General features: G+C 40.1%; 1 protein-coding gene across 22 annotated transcripts in view; it reads right to left on the bottom strand.

Moving 5' to 3' along the window:
• The window catches only part of adgrl2a (adhesion G protein-coupled receptor L2a), a 196,481-nt gene that overhangs the window by 64,898 nt on the left and 115,442 nt on the right, over window positions 1–16,141 (bottom strand). For all 22 annotated transcript variants that reach the window (XM_085928341.1, XM_085928340.1, XM_085928343.1 and 19 more), the window contains one exon: window positions 2,832–3,006. In XM_085928341.1, the coding sequence (XP_085784467.1) occupies window positions 2,832–2,994 (163 nt within the window). In that variant the 5' untranslated portion in view covers window positions 2,995–3,006. The remainder of the gene's footprint in view (window positions 1–2,831; window positions 3,007–16,141) is intronic.

Here is a 16,141-nt window from a genome sequence, read left to right as displayed (position 1 = left end):
TAGTCTAAATCCTGAAGCATTACAAACACAGCGATGACTCCATCATCACTACTGACCTCATACACACTCATTTAGGTGAGAATATGAAATACAGTTAAAATGCAACAACTGTGATTAGAAAAGAGAATGTGTTGCCTCTTAAGTAATACTATATCCTCGAACTAACTCTATTATCACACAGCATGATGTGCACTTGCTGGTATGCAGTCTAAAATCAATATCCAAATGTCCTCCCAGACAATGCCAGTTCAGTTGAGCTCTAAATGGTTCTTTTAGATCTGTATGAAGACCACCCAACGATTGTATGAATAGTGGCAAAAAATTCAACCAATCACTGTACAGTCACACCGTGCAGGGTGCCCAGAAACACAAGTCACAGCAAAGCTCAAGAATATGTACATGCTGAGTGAGGTAATGAAATTCTGGTGCTATCTGTAGTTTCCAAAAAGTGGATATGACAAGAGAAAAAGAAAAGGCTTCTGGTCGTAATAGGTACTCTTTAAACATGTAAGGCAAAATTGCATATTTTAAGTTTTAAGGGATAAGGTGGTATTACATTTATACATGTGACTATATTAATAATAAATAATTTCTGTGTGGAAGAGCATTTTATTTGAAATGTTCTTTTCTTATTTTAGTGTAATATAAACTTAATCCCATAAAATGAAAGAAAAAGAAAACTGTTAACCCCACCTCTAGTGTAGTCAAATTTCTGAAACAAAAGCTATTCACTTGTCTGTTAGCTCTGTGCTGTAGATATATAGACGCACATTTTCTTTCCTAGATAAGGTAGTGAAGGAAAACAAAAGCAGGAATATAGGATGAAAGGCTCGGGATGACAGTGAACCAGCTGTGTAAATATAGATGAAAGACACGTATACACGTGGACCGCAATCCAGGCGACATCCCTGGACGTGGAGGATGAGACATACATTGCAATTGGAGGTCACAACACAATCGCCTTCAGCAAAAGGAATAATGTTGTATGTGTATGTGTGTCTTCCTTCCGAATACAAACTTCAAACTATTTACTACATTTCACTAACTCATTTAATTCAATTATAAAAATGCATTAAAAAGATATTAGGCATAGACGCAGTTTAATGAAGCGTGTGGTCTTGGGGATATTGTTTGTAATGAACTGTTTCAGCACTGATCTCTGCAGCTGAGATGGGAAATGGGACTGACATGAAAGAAGGGGGTGGAAACTAACAATAATGACAAATGTTATCAATAACCAAACTGAGTGTGCAGTATTTAATAGCTTTTGCATATTTCTATTTAGGGCTTACAACCACATGTACATCAAACAAGCTTTACTTATTAAAATGTGACAAAAGTTAGTTTAGCAGAGGATAGAACTGGCAAACTTTTCTACTTTTCAAGTGTCCCGTGTTTTGGCTTTTAAAAGAAGAAAAAAGGGGGTTGGATGTGACACAATTTTGAAAACACAACAGGTCACATATGAAGACAGAAAAGCATTCACACTCACATACACAGTGTCACTGAGTGGGAACTGCATTGAATGTTATAATTGTGACTTGCTTTTTGTTTTCTTCAAAATATTTCTGACATTTTGTTTGTGTGTTTTCTGCAAACCTCGTTTACATGTCAGCAATACATGTCAGAGAACAACGATGCAACCTTGAGAGCAGCATCATGATTGACATAATTCTGTGTTTGGTTTATCTTATGTACATGTTTAGATTTACAGTAGTCTACCACCACAATAAGAATCCATGTAGTGCCAGGTAAGAGCTCAAGCTCTCTAAGATTCCAACAATCTCCATTTGCTCAAGGTGTAGTCACATTATAAGCCTGGAAAATTGCAAACTCTTATCGCCGCATGACGTGAGACGTAAGATGATGTATGTTGCCAGCATTGATGAAATTCTGCTTCTCAGTGTTTGCCAAACCCAGTGAAGCTGAAAGGAGCCACACACTCCACTTTTTGTGTGACTGTAAAAATCCAAGCCAGATGACATAAACTAAACACAAATTGTATGTTTAGTTTATCATATAAGACACCCATATAAGCACATGGGTGTTTTATATGACATGTTGCATTAATATAGCAATTTGTTTCAATAATCTCACATTATAGGACTCCTTAAAAATCCCCAGAAGGGAAGACTGGGCAAGAGCTAAAACAGCTGTCACCAAAGAAAAAAAAATCTATAATGGTTCTTCTGATATACTACACTAAACAGAAGCAAAAAATGTTTAGACCAATCATCAATTACCAGAGTGTTACACTGCCACTGCAGTGATTAAAGTCTAATAAGTAGAGGAAAGTGTTTATGATATGCAGTTTAGACATATAAATCTGTCCATTAGGATACAACCGAGACTGATTTAATCAAAGCTAAAACGCACCATGATTAAAACATCAACGTATTTGAGGTGTGAAATCTGTGAGCGCTGGCCACAACACAGAACATTTGAGCCTGAAATTTCGAAAAAAGCATCCAGCTCTGATGCCACTGGGAACAACTGGCGCTCTCAAGCAGAAAATCTCTGGCAAATCACAATTTGTCTGAGATATACCGGCTAATGAAAGAGCTCCCGATCATCCCCAACCGCCTGAGTCTACGGTCCTCAGAGCCACATTACTTAGACATGCACTGTGGGACCTCAGAGGAGCAGCATGAGCGTTACATTTTCATTGCTCATTCGAGAATTCCTAAATAAGTCTATAAGAAATAAAATTCCCCACTGAGTGCCTGACTGCCAGTGAGCCTCAAACACACATTCACAGGATGCTATAAAATGATGGTATGAAAACAAAGTGGTCGGTTTTTACAGTCTCAAAGAGTTTCACGTGCACTTACCCTCGGTGGAGTGGACTTGCGCCAGTGTGATGATAAACCAGCACAAGGTGTGTAGTTTCCACATGGCGCCAAACGTTGGTGATCTCTTGCAGCTTTTTGTGTTGTGACAAAGAGCTTCTGATTGAAAAGGTCCAATCCAAATGATCTTAGAGATGGTCGTCATTGATCCTCTCACCTGTCAAGGGAGTACACCGAGAGGGAACGTCAGTTTGACGGTGAAATGGTAGTCCTCAAAGAACACACATTTACTACAAGATGTCTCCAAAATGTGTGCGTGTGTCAGTTGGATGCAGTTTTTTTAGCATTTTGCAAACCGACACAAACTGCCAAATAAGTGCATGAAGTCAATAATTGTGAGAGGAAGGAAATCCTTTGATGGCATCTGGAAACAGGCCAGACCTGGGTGCAACTAATACTGTCAAACAGACAGAGCCCGCCCTTGTCCAACCCCACTGTGACTAATGGAAGAGGGATGTGACACCTTATCAACCCTTGATCTCACTCCACTGTTATATTTTGAAAAAAATGTCCATCTATAAATCATAGCCCATGCCTACCACCCAGGAGCACATGAGACGTATCATAAAGATTTTAAAATGATGTTCATTTATTAAGACATCTCTGATTTGGACTCGACTCTCGCTTGCTGACAGAGCGTTGACATGAGCCCAGAGTGAAAACGCGCCAAACGAATAGGAAGCGGCCAACTGTGAGCTCCACCGCTTTCTGCATCCACATGCACGAAAAATATTAAATCAGCTGAGGGCAGCGTTAAATGTAGAAATCATTCGGCTTAGTGAATACGACCCAACATGTTTTTCAACATCTTCAGTTTGGTGAAATAGTGACATTATATTTAAAACCTACCGAACCAGTTAAACATCTACAGCATCATCACAAAGGGCCAATATATGACTTACATGAGTCAGTATCCCCCACTATTATCTGCTTCAGATATTCTAGCCGCAAGTCAAGAAGCAAAATTGCCTTTTCCACCCCCGAGGCGCCGGCAAACAAATAAACACTTGAGAGCAAATGGTCAACAGTCTTTGTTGTGACTGACCACAAAGTTATCTCTGCATCCCCACCCTTTCACTCCCGAGCAGGATTCCTGTCTCCCCACCTCATCCATACCTGTCCCACTAGTAGGACTTTGTTTGAATGTTTGTTTTTGCTCTCTTTCGTTACAAAAGCAAATGGCCTCCTCCCAAGTCATGGATATACCAGTGGGGCTACGCAGGGTGAAACCTAATGCCTACCTGCACGTCTAGGCAGGCGTCTCACACTACTGACAGCTCCCTTTTAGTCGGCCTGTTTACATTGGTGGGCTAAACTTGGTCCTCTCGATTCCATGAACCATTAGCACATTTACCAAGGGATGTAGCATCACTTGGGCAACGGGGCACACAGGACCCCATTAGAAACTGTTCTCTCCTCAAAAAAAATTTGCCCGATCAAAAATAGATATTTCCTTCTTGATGTCTCTGCAACCGTTGCAGCATTCTGAAGCATTCTGCCTGTCGCGTGCAGCTAGAACAGAAAAATTCAGCTCCTCCTCACTGGAGAATATTTCTTGGCTGCAAAGCGTTTGATCTATTTTGTGTTTGCTAGTTCCCAGACAGCGTAGTACTTCACGGGCATGAAAACATGCAGCATGCACACATTAGGCAACAAAGTTGTAATTAAGTCCACCATAATCACCTCATCTAATATGACAGTATGCCTCACATGAGACCTCTAATTTCAGAGCCATTATAATGAGGTTAGCGGAAAAACGGGACGCGACATCAGTGTATGTTTAGGTCCAGTGAATTGATATATAGTTTCATTGATTTGAAGTTTTACAGCCCCTAAATTGGAAAATGCATGCATATACAACAGGAGGGTATATATGAAGTTTTCAAAATTTGGATTGGAATGTTTCGCCTTGGTGGAGGTCTTGTTTCTACTGAGTGTCATTCTCCCTGCAAGTTGTTAGTGTATATGATGAGGCCTTGTGTTTGCCGTCTGTACAATAAAGCTGCAAAGGGAGCATAAAGGCTTTTAAGATCCTTGTAAACGCGCACAGGCTTAGCACTGACTTTTGTCCACTTAGAATACTTATGGTGCATAGAAATAAGCATGACAATAATCCCATTCAAAAACTAGTTAAAGAATTGTTGTGACCTTTAGAAGTTGTTAAGATGGATTTTTTTTTGTATTAGAGACTAGGAAATAATGAATTATTACCCTGGTTACTTTAAATTGTGTTTAATCACCAAAAATGTAGCACCCAGTTCACTCTATGACCTCTTCTGTGCATGCACAGAATCTCAAATAAGTTAATATGGCAGATAAGCATTCACATGTCATGTGCAATATGAAATACAGATGCCTGACGGCTCACGACCTTGAGTGAGTTGGAGGGGTTATGCTGTTTACATCACAGTATTGCCCTCCCCTAATTCCAATGGAAATGGATGTTAACAAAGAGACTTTCCTGGTTCGGCTGAGATTAATGGTCTGAATTAAAAGATTAACCTCAAACTTGTCTGACGTTATCAGGAGAACACTCGCAAGTCTTCTGTCAAATCAAATCGTCCCCACAGAACACAGAACTACATATTACTTTAATCCTCGTATGCCTCTGTGTCTATATTTCAATCCAAACAATCTCGTAGACCTGAGCAGCGCATTACCTCAATTGTCTGAAGACGAAAAACAAATGCATCATAACAGATTTGCCTTGGAGGCAGTGAACTCTGCCGCCATGAGGTAAATGCAAAGTGTATTTCCCTCATACATGTACAGAGTTGCTCTACAAATCGATCATAACAGTCTTGTACTTAACGTATTTTGTCTCATGCTGTGAGTGTTCAACATGCACAGACACCAAAAGCACAGACCGGAGGGACACTGACTGACTGGCATTCTTCTCATTAGACGCGCCAAAGTCTCGACTCTCAGCTGGAGCTTGCTTTTTTTCTCCCCAAGCCTTTAAACAGCGACGCCGCCAGTGATCATATTGAGCCCCCTCCACACCGCTGTGATCTAAGAACAGGTGTTTGCATCTACAGACTCAAGCCAGACAGATGATGAAGGGCATCACCAATAGACTGGATTGATTCCAAAGGCATAATCAAAGCACCAATTGGCCAGTTGTTAAATCGAGAGAGACATTTTTTGTTATTCAGTTTTTTTTTTTTATGCATGTAATCATTACAGGCAGGTGTTTAAGTATCTCGTAAAATGAAGATGCTCCAGGGGTGTGTATGACATACTGTTTTAAAACAAATCAGTTCCATTTATAGTGAACTGCAAAATAGGGGCTTTGTCGCTAACAGGAAGGGGGTGATTAGAAGAGACAGGAGGAGGGCTGATTGAAAAGGGCAGTTTGAAATTTGAATTGGAAGGGGTGGGGGTGGGTTCTGAGAACAAGAGGCAGATGTGAAAGAATGCATGGCTTCTCCAAGACAAAGCTTTTGGTTATCCCTCTTGGGCTGTTAGAGGGTCGCGGGAGAATAGAGGAAGAGTTGGGCTTTTCTATTAAAAGAGGTCTGGGAGGGAGAAGGGGGGGTTGGGGTGTCTGAGAATAAAAGGACTTGAGTGGGGGAGGGGATTCAAGTTACAATAAAAAGATTGACAGCTTGCAAGTCTTGCTTGACCCTTGAATTAGCCCTTCTGCTTTCAACAAACTCCAAGAAAGAGTTGGGATGTTAATTGTCAGAGAACATCACAGGGATGCAAAGGAGGTGAAATACAGGCCTGGACATTCATCCATCCTCAAATGTAAATCAGTGCCAACGGACCACCGCGTGTTTGAATCGGAAAGTTATTTCTATTGGTTCTTCCCAACAGCATGCTCTAACATGAATTCATACATGCTGTAAGACCCCCTCATCTCCAACTTCGAAAGGACTAAACTACCCGAGGACAGCTAGAATGCCAAACACTCAGGCACTGCCGCAGAAGGAAAATACTTCTCCCCAGAATAGATTGTGTCCGTGCTTTTTCATGGCTGAAGACGTACGAGTACAATATGGAAAGCGGAAATCAGAAAATCTGCACTCCCGAGGACAGAGTGGACTGTTGATCAGATGAGTCTGGAGCCCCGCTGAGCTCGATATGGGGCAGGGAGGAATCATCCGTTGACCTATTCTGCAGATGGAATGATTGAGAGCAACCCGGGAATGACATCCACCCAAACGCTGTGTGACTGCTGGTGCCCCCCTCCCCTCACCCCAAACAACGGCCTTGACCAGAGATCACGCAAGGGGAATACCAGGGCAAACTTGTACATAGTGCAACAGGATCAGATTGGGGTGTACGGTGGGGGTGATGATTTGAAGCAACAGGGGGTTGGAAAGTGGGACTCTAAAATGGAAGCAAAAAATAAAAAATTAGAAGACAAAGTTTGCATTTAAAGCTTTCCCAAAGTATGACAAGACATTGCAGTCGATACCGTCTTGGCTAAACCTAATTTGAATTTTACTTCTATGCAAGCATCAGTTTCAGAGGCAAAAACAATTCCACGACAGACCCTATGTCAGCAGCATGGTGCTTGTCGGGCTCATTGCTTTTGTGTTTGCACCATTAATCAATTTTATGAGTCACTCAATTCATTGATGATCTGTGCTTCCCACTGATTAGGACATATGGCTATGAAATAAAGCAATCATGAGCCAATGGTTTAAACAATACAGCTTATAATACTGGAACATCTCAACAAACTAAGAGAAAACGTTTATCCAGTCCAGGTAGACTTTAGGAGACAAAACAACAGCAAATAAGTGAAAATGTGGAAAGGTGTGCACTGTGATTCAGCCTTATCACTTTCTGTCTGAATATATATATTTGACATCCATAGCTTTATAATCACTTCAGCAATGCACTGAAAATCCTATTAGTGCCGCGAGACACCTATACCTGTCCGTTCATAGGGATTATCGCAAAATGATTCGACACAGCAACAAAGTTGTAATGCAGGTTCGATAAATCTGAGTTGTAATTTTGATGTTTAACTGGCAACTGAAGTGGATTATCCGGAAGGGAATTTCAAAATGTCATTTCCACTTGCTGATAGCAAAAAACTATTCTTTCAGCTTGCTTGAGATAAGACTGATTCTGCCTGGACCATTAAATGCTCTCTTTGCCAAATGTTCCCCGTGTCTGGTAATTACTAGGCTGACATTAATACCGTAGGATAAATAGGAAGATCATGAATGGGAATGGGCATTTCATGGTGATAGGAGCTGCCAATCAAGTCCAATAGGTAGTTGATCAGCCATCATTCACCTTGAAATACCCAAATGTATGCAAGGCCTATAGAGTAAACTCCACTGGCCAGAAACCCAATCCAATTACAATGTGCACATAAATGCTCTGCCTAGTTGTTGATCAAAGAGTACATTAGGACATCATAAAAGCAACATTTACAGTGGGACCCAGTTGGCCATGGCTAAATGAGTGCAACCAAATTGATTGAACTCGGTTGTGTAACTAAACACTACTGAATCCAACACAAGAAAATCAGAATATATATTTTCAGCAACTGAGTCCCATGTCATTCGATTAAGGCTCTGATTACTCAATATTGCCTATATTTAAAAACCTTTATTGAACTGCAGTATGAGCTTAGTCCTGTTTCCCCACAGCCCGTCATTGATACTGTGATAAACCGTGAGAAAATAGATACATTATAGACGATAGAATAGATATTATTTTTTAAATGGCGCAAATTCTCATGGCACAATAACTTTGCTGCTGTTGCCACCTAACAAACAGCGAGGTCAAAACTCTCGCTGCGTTCGGACTCGCCACCAAAAATCTGTGTAATTATTTATTTCCATGTCCATGTTTTTTAGTTAAAAAGGAAGCAAGCCCTTTGGATATATGCGGCGTGGTTTTACGGTACAATAATAACGCCGCTGTATTTACATGAATGTGCACCAGTAAGCGGCTTGTGTGACCCTTTAACCCCCTCCTTCTTTCAAAATGAGCAGCTGCGTGGTTAAAAACACGGCTCTGTCTTTGTATTAGGGGCCCAGCATCAATAATGCACTGTGATCGCCTGGCAGTATTAAACAGGATTATTAATTTTTAAAATAGAGGACAGCGACATAAAACATGTACAAGGTAACTGAGATGATGATGCTGTATAATGGAAGCTAAAATAAGGCACTGTCAATGCCTTTGTTGGAGATAATGGGGAATACTGGAAATCCACCTTAAAGTCTAATATAAATTCGCATAAAACCATAATACATGTTTGTGCCAAACTTTTTATTGCCATCCAAGTGGGGGAAAAAAACCTCAACATTAATCACCACTATAAAATACATGAGAGCAGCTTTGATAAGAAATAACGGCTGTTGGGTTTCTGCTATTCATTTGAGCTTCCGTACTTAACCTTCTTATAAAACAATAGAATGACTAATAATAGAAAAGTGAAAAGTGTCAAAGATAAAGGAAACATGATCCGAGTTGATTTTGAATTAAACAAAGGAATACTGTTATGCAAGTTCAAATTATTTATTCATTTTATTTTATTTTGAGGCATGTTTCCTCTTTTACGGTCAAGTTCCGCAGCTTCCTCAGAAGCAAATGGAAGAATCTTTGAGCAAGATATGGATTACCTCATTGGTCCTAGTGCTATTTTTGCATATGTGTGTGAATGAAATGTACGGTATTCCAAAAATAAAAATAGTGTGACGGGGTTAATGAGTGCAAAAGCAATGCATGCAATTGATGGTATTACATAAGTGAAGCCCATTACATTAGTGACTATTGCATCTAATACTGATGCAATAGCACCTTTGGGTTGGATCCACCTCCTCATGACATGATAAAAATAAACCTCATGATAATCGTTGTGTCACTCATTTTTGGAGTGCCAATTCTTTGAGATTAAAGGCTTCCGCCATAATTTGGCTGACCATGACTTGGTCTCTAATTGATGCTTTTAACCTTCTGCAGTCCAGATGAAGGACAAATGGCCAATATAATGGGTGCCACGTTAAGTCACTTAAATAGAACAAAGAAAAAAGATCTTACACTGTACCACACAATGTGGGACAACCAAACAAATGCCTTGGTCTTTCATGTACTTATGATGGATGAACTGTTCCATGGACCATGCAAACTTCATAAGATTTTAAATGCAGTCAATAATGGAATTAATCCAGTCAGTGTTGATGAAATCCAGCAGACAAACTCATTAGACCAATTACATAAGTGAATAATTATTTCAACAGCAGCATGCATCTACTGTGGCCAGCGTCATCCCGGCATGTTAGAATTTCTGCCATGGCACGGCTGTATCTATTTTCAATCTCAAAGACAGCATGAATGCCTTCATTAGACAAGGGAAGCGGTATGTCAACCCAAAACCCGGCGTGGCTGTGTCTCATCAGCAAGCATATGCACACCCATATGCACACACACGTGCACGCACACACACACACACACACACACCAAGAGGTCGGTGTCGTATTTCGTAAATGCAATCACCTGTCAGTCCTAAATCAGAGCACCCGGACAGGTAATGGAGCTCGTTAAACCTCGTGAAGCTATATTCAGCTTTGTATTTTACTCCAAGAAAACTACACGAGTAAAACAATACGTGTGGAAAAGGTGCATTGCATTATTTTTTTGAACAAGTTGGACTAAAGGGCAAAGCTTTGAAAAAGTTTTAGGTGGGAGGATGAGAAGTTCACCCCACCAACCCTCTATTTGAATAATTAAAGTTCGACTGAATTCAGCTCTGGTCTGCTTACTGTACAATGGATTAGGCAATTTAAAAGGCCGAGAATCATGGCAGATCCAATGACAGTTCCAAGCTTAGAGAGAAGTTGTCGAGCACATATTTAAACTCATGACATGATGAAAGTGGTTGCTTTACTCCGCTTGGCGCAATACAGCTGAATGACGCAATAAAAAAATATAGCAGTTTAGGTGTGTAGAAGAATAGATACCCCCTTCCAACATTATTCAAGTATAATTGAAACACATTTTGCATTCATGGCCTGTTTTATCATCCACAGCTGGACAATCACGAGTGTTACACCTTGTGTGTGTTTAATGTGTTTGCTTCTGGCTGATAAGCAAAAGGAGTAAGTTTTTTTTTCCCTTGCAGTGAATAATTTTCAAGAAAACCAAAGACACAAGATGAAAAACTAGACGGGACCGCAAAGTCGTGTGCGATAAAAACATTCACTAAGGAAAATTATCTGCTCTCACTTTGAATACCAAAGCGATTCTAATTTCCAAAACAAACTCTGAAAGAGAGAACAATTTCAGGTCGCACCTTTTGAACCACCTCCTGTGAATACGAATGAAGTCAAAATGTGACTCTAGTTACTTACTCTAGGTAGGTATATATTGATAATACACTGATGTGTAATAGTTACGAATGCGAGTTGTACCAAATCATGGCATCACAGATAAAAACTCACTTGGAATATGAATGGAATGTGATAACAAGGTCACACATTCTCCACTTCAGAATTACATATTAACCTAGAGCATTCAGTCCAGCGGAAGATACTTTCACAGGTCGGCCAAATAACTGACCAAATAACTAGATGCACTAGTCCCTCCTCGCATGTGCCTCAACGAGGTCAGTATATTGGAAATTACAATTGTAATAATAAAGACATTACTAAACTAAAATATATATATATATATATATATATATATATATATATATATATATATATATATATATGGCTCTCAACAACTCCCATATGTAGAGCATGTTTTGCAGCTGCACAACACAAACTGGTTTAATGATGCAATATAAAAGGAATGACTCCAGCCCTTTAAAGGATCTGTCACTGCACTTTAAATTTACATACATTTTTGTTGGTTTTAAGTGGTAACACATTGCGACTTCAAAAGAGTAGTATCCTAATAAATATTCTTTCTTGCCACCATTCATCTTTGTCTTACATGCCAAAAATATCCAGAGCATCAATTAGCACTTCAGTTTGGGGCCATCACTGCACGCTCTACTTGCATGTGCACTGTTACCACAGCTTCATTAGACATAGCTATCTGGGCACACTTTTTTTAAACTTTTTTTTTAAAGTATGTATGTACCGAGGGAGTCATTTGTCGGTGATAGCAGAAAATAGTGTATTTATAGTCCCCAAGTTACAGTATGGCCGCAACGAGAACCCTCCAGTACGCACGAGAAACTCAGGGGCCGCCTTCGGTGAGAGAATAAAAGATCCCGTGAACTAAAAGTGAGGAGGCGTTGCAATGTCGATTCTTCTCACCATCGGGTGCCTCGTAGCTACATTTACAGAGCTTAAGGTCCTCTGCTTCAGCATAGGTGAAATTATTTTGCAAAATATGTTGAATAGGAAAGCAGCTCACCTCCACTGTCAGGGAGATGTTATCGGGCAAAGTAGGAGTAAACTTTTCCATCCTGTGGGCAGGTCTTGGTCTCTACTGAAATGCAGCTCTTTGTCTGTCCGCGGGCGGGCTGGACCTTTTTGTGATGGAAATGCCTACAGAAGCTGCATCCTCAGCTCACTTCACCAACTTGGAGTGTAATCAGCTCAAACTGATGAATGATGCCACAAATGCCACCAGCTCTACTTTGAAAAAAAAAAATCCATCTTTTTTTTTTTCTCCAAGCCTCGTTTGATTGACCTCTTTATGGTCATTTTTCATCAGCTGATATGGACCTGCTCTCATCACACTGCTGAAGCACTACTCAAGTTCAAAGAGAAATGGCATACTGGACTCACATGGAGTGCCGTATGACAGATGGATAGGAAGTAACACAGGTTAGTCGTTGGTGGATATTAAGACTAGAGAAATCTACTTGCCGCATGAGAGTGTGCCCTGAATATTTCATATATAATTTTATATTTAATTCGTTATTAAGACCACTCCTTGTCAAAAGAAATATCTGTAGTCGTAAAAATAATATTAAAAAATGAGTTTTAACAGGCTGCCTGGCTTATTCCTCTCCCATGTTTTCATATTTCCGATTTAAGTTTTGTTCAACTTTCAGCTTCTGCAGTCAATGCAAGTGATGTCATGCAAGCTGTGATCGCGATATTACAATTTCCGCATCCCGGAGCATTCTGGAGTAAGTTGATTTTTGTGGCAAAAAAAAAAAAGGAAAGAGAGAAAGACAAAAGGATTTCTCAGTGTGCGGCTCTTTTTTGTTGGATGACTGATTCTTTTTTACATGCATTGAACAATGGAAAATGAAATATTTTTATAGCATTTATTTTGTCCATATTGCATTTTGTCATATTGGTCGCTACAAAGTGGGTGTCCCAGTAACATTGAGGCAAATTGATGGCTTCCTTGTACACTGTTAAGTGCTGAAATGACAACGATGCCCGAACCTTCAGAACCCAGGAAGAAAATACACATAAAGAAACAAGCATAAAAAGACCACCAATCACATCTACGTAAGCACTAGTACATTTATTGATTGATTTCTATATTTATTGCTCTACTATGTCCAAAAAGGCTAAAGAATTTTGCATGTATTGTGAACTGAATATTGACTGATTGATTGGTGTGTCATCGATCTTCAGAGAGCGATTCCTCCAAAACTAATTTGGGATTTTATAGACACTTTTTACGGCTGCATAAAAACAATCTGTAAAATGTTAAATTACTTTTTTTTTTTTACAATTACCGATGCATGGCAGGAGAAGCTAGAAATTTCATCGACGCTCATCTTCCAACAAAATGCAAGGAAGAGCAATGCTCCATCTTCACAACATGCTGGCAATAATACTATATCGCCTTGTAGAAATTGTTATTATATGAAAATACAATTGTGTCTTTTTTTTATTAGCCTTGAACAAATTAAAGGTAACCTATTGCACACAAATTATTTCAACATGGAAATATATCCAAGTAAATTCAAATATGATAGAATGGAATTGATTTCTTTTTTCCTCTCTCTTCAAACAAGTGTGTTCTGCAGCCAGTACACACACACACACACACACAGAATATTAAAAAGCAATAAGTGAAAGAAACAAATGTGTCAGCACCGAGGGAATGTATGAGCAGCATTATTGGGTGGGCCAGTCCGCATACATGAACATTTCCTCTGAACTTGCCAAAAAAGATCAGAAGTGTCAATATTCTCCTTTCCAATTTTCATGATTACATACATGAATCATTTGACATCTCTATCAAGCCAATGCCGACCGGAGGTGGAGGGTTACTTATCACCAATGTTAAGGATGTTTATTACTCAAGATCCCCCGCAGCGTAGGTGGAGAAGCTGGAGCCAAAAAACAGCAGTCCATGCCATCGGGACTGGCACAGCTGTACAAGCAAGGCTAAAGCTGGGGGAAATTAGCCCCCTCCCCGCACTCCCACACACTCCTACACACAATGTGTGAGTCTACGCCATTATCACACATATCTCTCGATGAAACACGCCAAATGTATGTCATTAGTCTGAATCTCCTCCAATTGAACAATAAGTACTTTTTGTGCCAGAATATGTTTGAAAAAGACCATTTTAACATATATCACGCAAAAAAAAAAATCCTAAACATTTTGTGAAATAATGCCTTTCACTACAATATAGAAAAATTATAAATTACAAAGAAAAATGAAGCAGCAAAGTTCAATGAAACCCGATAAAATGAATTACTGTCAAGACTGCAAGGACGATAGGTGACACCCAACATCACACTGCAGTAGAATCACAAAATGTCTGCTGCTCAGCTCGTTGTTTTAATAATACTACTGAACAACAGAGCGAAACACAACTGTTATTATTGTCATGCATTTTAGTAAAACACAAGAAGGTGGAACTCAACAACGTAAAATAATAGCCAATACATATTTTGCGCAAAAATATTGAGCCAGAACTCAAATTTGTAGAGTTAACAGCAATTGAGCATATATAAGCATTTAATGCTCTTCGCGAGTGTGTGTGTGTGTGTGTGTGTGTGTGTGTGTGTGTGTGTGTGTGTGTGTGTGTGTGTGTGTGTGTGTGTGTGTGTGTGTGTGCGTGAGTGCGTGCTAAGGAGGTCATGGAGTTTACATCCGCAGTAACATGGAGGGACAACCAGCTTTAATATTACTCTCCGGACTGGTCACTTTAGATTAAGCCAGCTCTCTCTTGTACCCCATTTTGTTTTACAGGCAGAGATTTTGCACGTCAGCAAAACTACATCTCAGTCCTTGGGGGCAACAATTTCAATTCTGTTTTTCTTTTGTCTCTGCTCTGTCTTCAAGAGGCAAGAAACTCGTGTCGAGGTGACCCGAGATAAAGCCACGGCAGAGATGGCCAAATCTGCGGCGGTTCCTCAGCGGGCGGCACAGAGCGAGGTGCTGTGCGCAGGGAGAGAGCAGCAGGTGCAGCTGTGACAGTTGCCGTGTTGTCGCTCGGCCCACACTGTAGTCAAGATGAGGTTCGCAGATGTAGCCACTCAGCGAACGCCTTTATTGGCTGCCTCTAACAATGCATCTCTGTCAGGAACAACTCCTCCTCAGGCCATTTTGCACTGTGTTGGTAAGACAGCACCAAGCGGAAACTTTATTGTGACACACACGCACGTACATTGTGAGCCGCTACAGTAACATAATCAGAAAAGCTCCCGCTAGGACAACAAAACACGTTCAAACCAGAGCTTCAACATAAAACATGAAGGACTGACATGTAATTACTCCTCTAATTTTGTTCATACACACTTTAGACATAAGCTGCACAAGATAAAATCTATTATAAGTAGTATTTGCTTCGTATGATAGAATGCAGACTAAAACTACAAGAATAAACATGCACGTAACATTATGTCAAATAACAAATCACCATTACAACCGTAAAAGGTAAAATCTTATTAAAGTGGTTAATAAAGCGGCATATTTTTTATCACCAGGTATATTTTGATCTTTCTTCTACAAGCCTGTCAAAAAATAACTTGCTGATCAATCATCCTAACTTTTTTACAATTAGAGCGACCCATATTGCACCCGCTGAGGCTGCGCTTTACCCCCCTGCTAGTTTTCAATCATGCACAACATTCTAACTGTACCCAGAAAATTAAAAGTACTTTTATTTCTTTTTGGAAAGAATTCCAAGCAGACCCCTCTAAGCAGCTCAGAGAAGAACATATCAAATATGATATGATGATAGTTTTACGGTTTCTGCTTTCTCAATTACTGGAAAGAAGCTCAACGAGGGCGGTTAATTCATATGCAAAGACATTATCTGTGCCCAGAGTGAAAAGGAGGAGAGCGGGGCGGGAGGGGGGTAGAGGGGGGACGCACGGCGGGCCAAACTTATGAGCGTGTGAGGCAAACATAAACCTTTTTTTGGTGGCCCACACATG

This window comes from Syngnathus leptorhynchus, chromosome 13, assembly GCF_054491065.1.
Source record: "Syngnathus leptorhynchus isolate UIUO chromosome 13, UIUO_Slep, whole genome shotgun sequence".
Taxonomy (NCBI): Eukaryota; Metazoa; Chordata; class Actinopteri; order Syngnathiformes; family Syngnathidae; genus Syngnathus; species Syngnathus leptorhynchus.
This window is presented reverse-complemented; position numbering and strand designations above follow the sequence as displayed.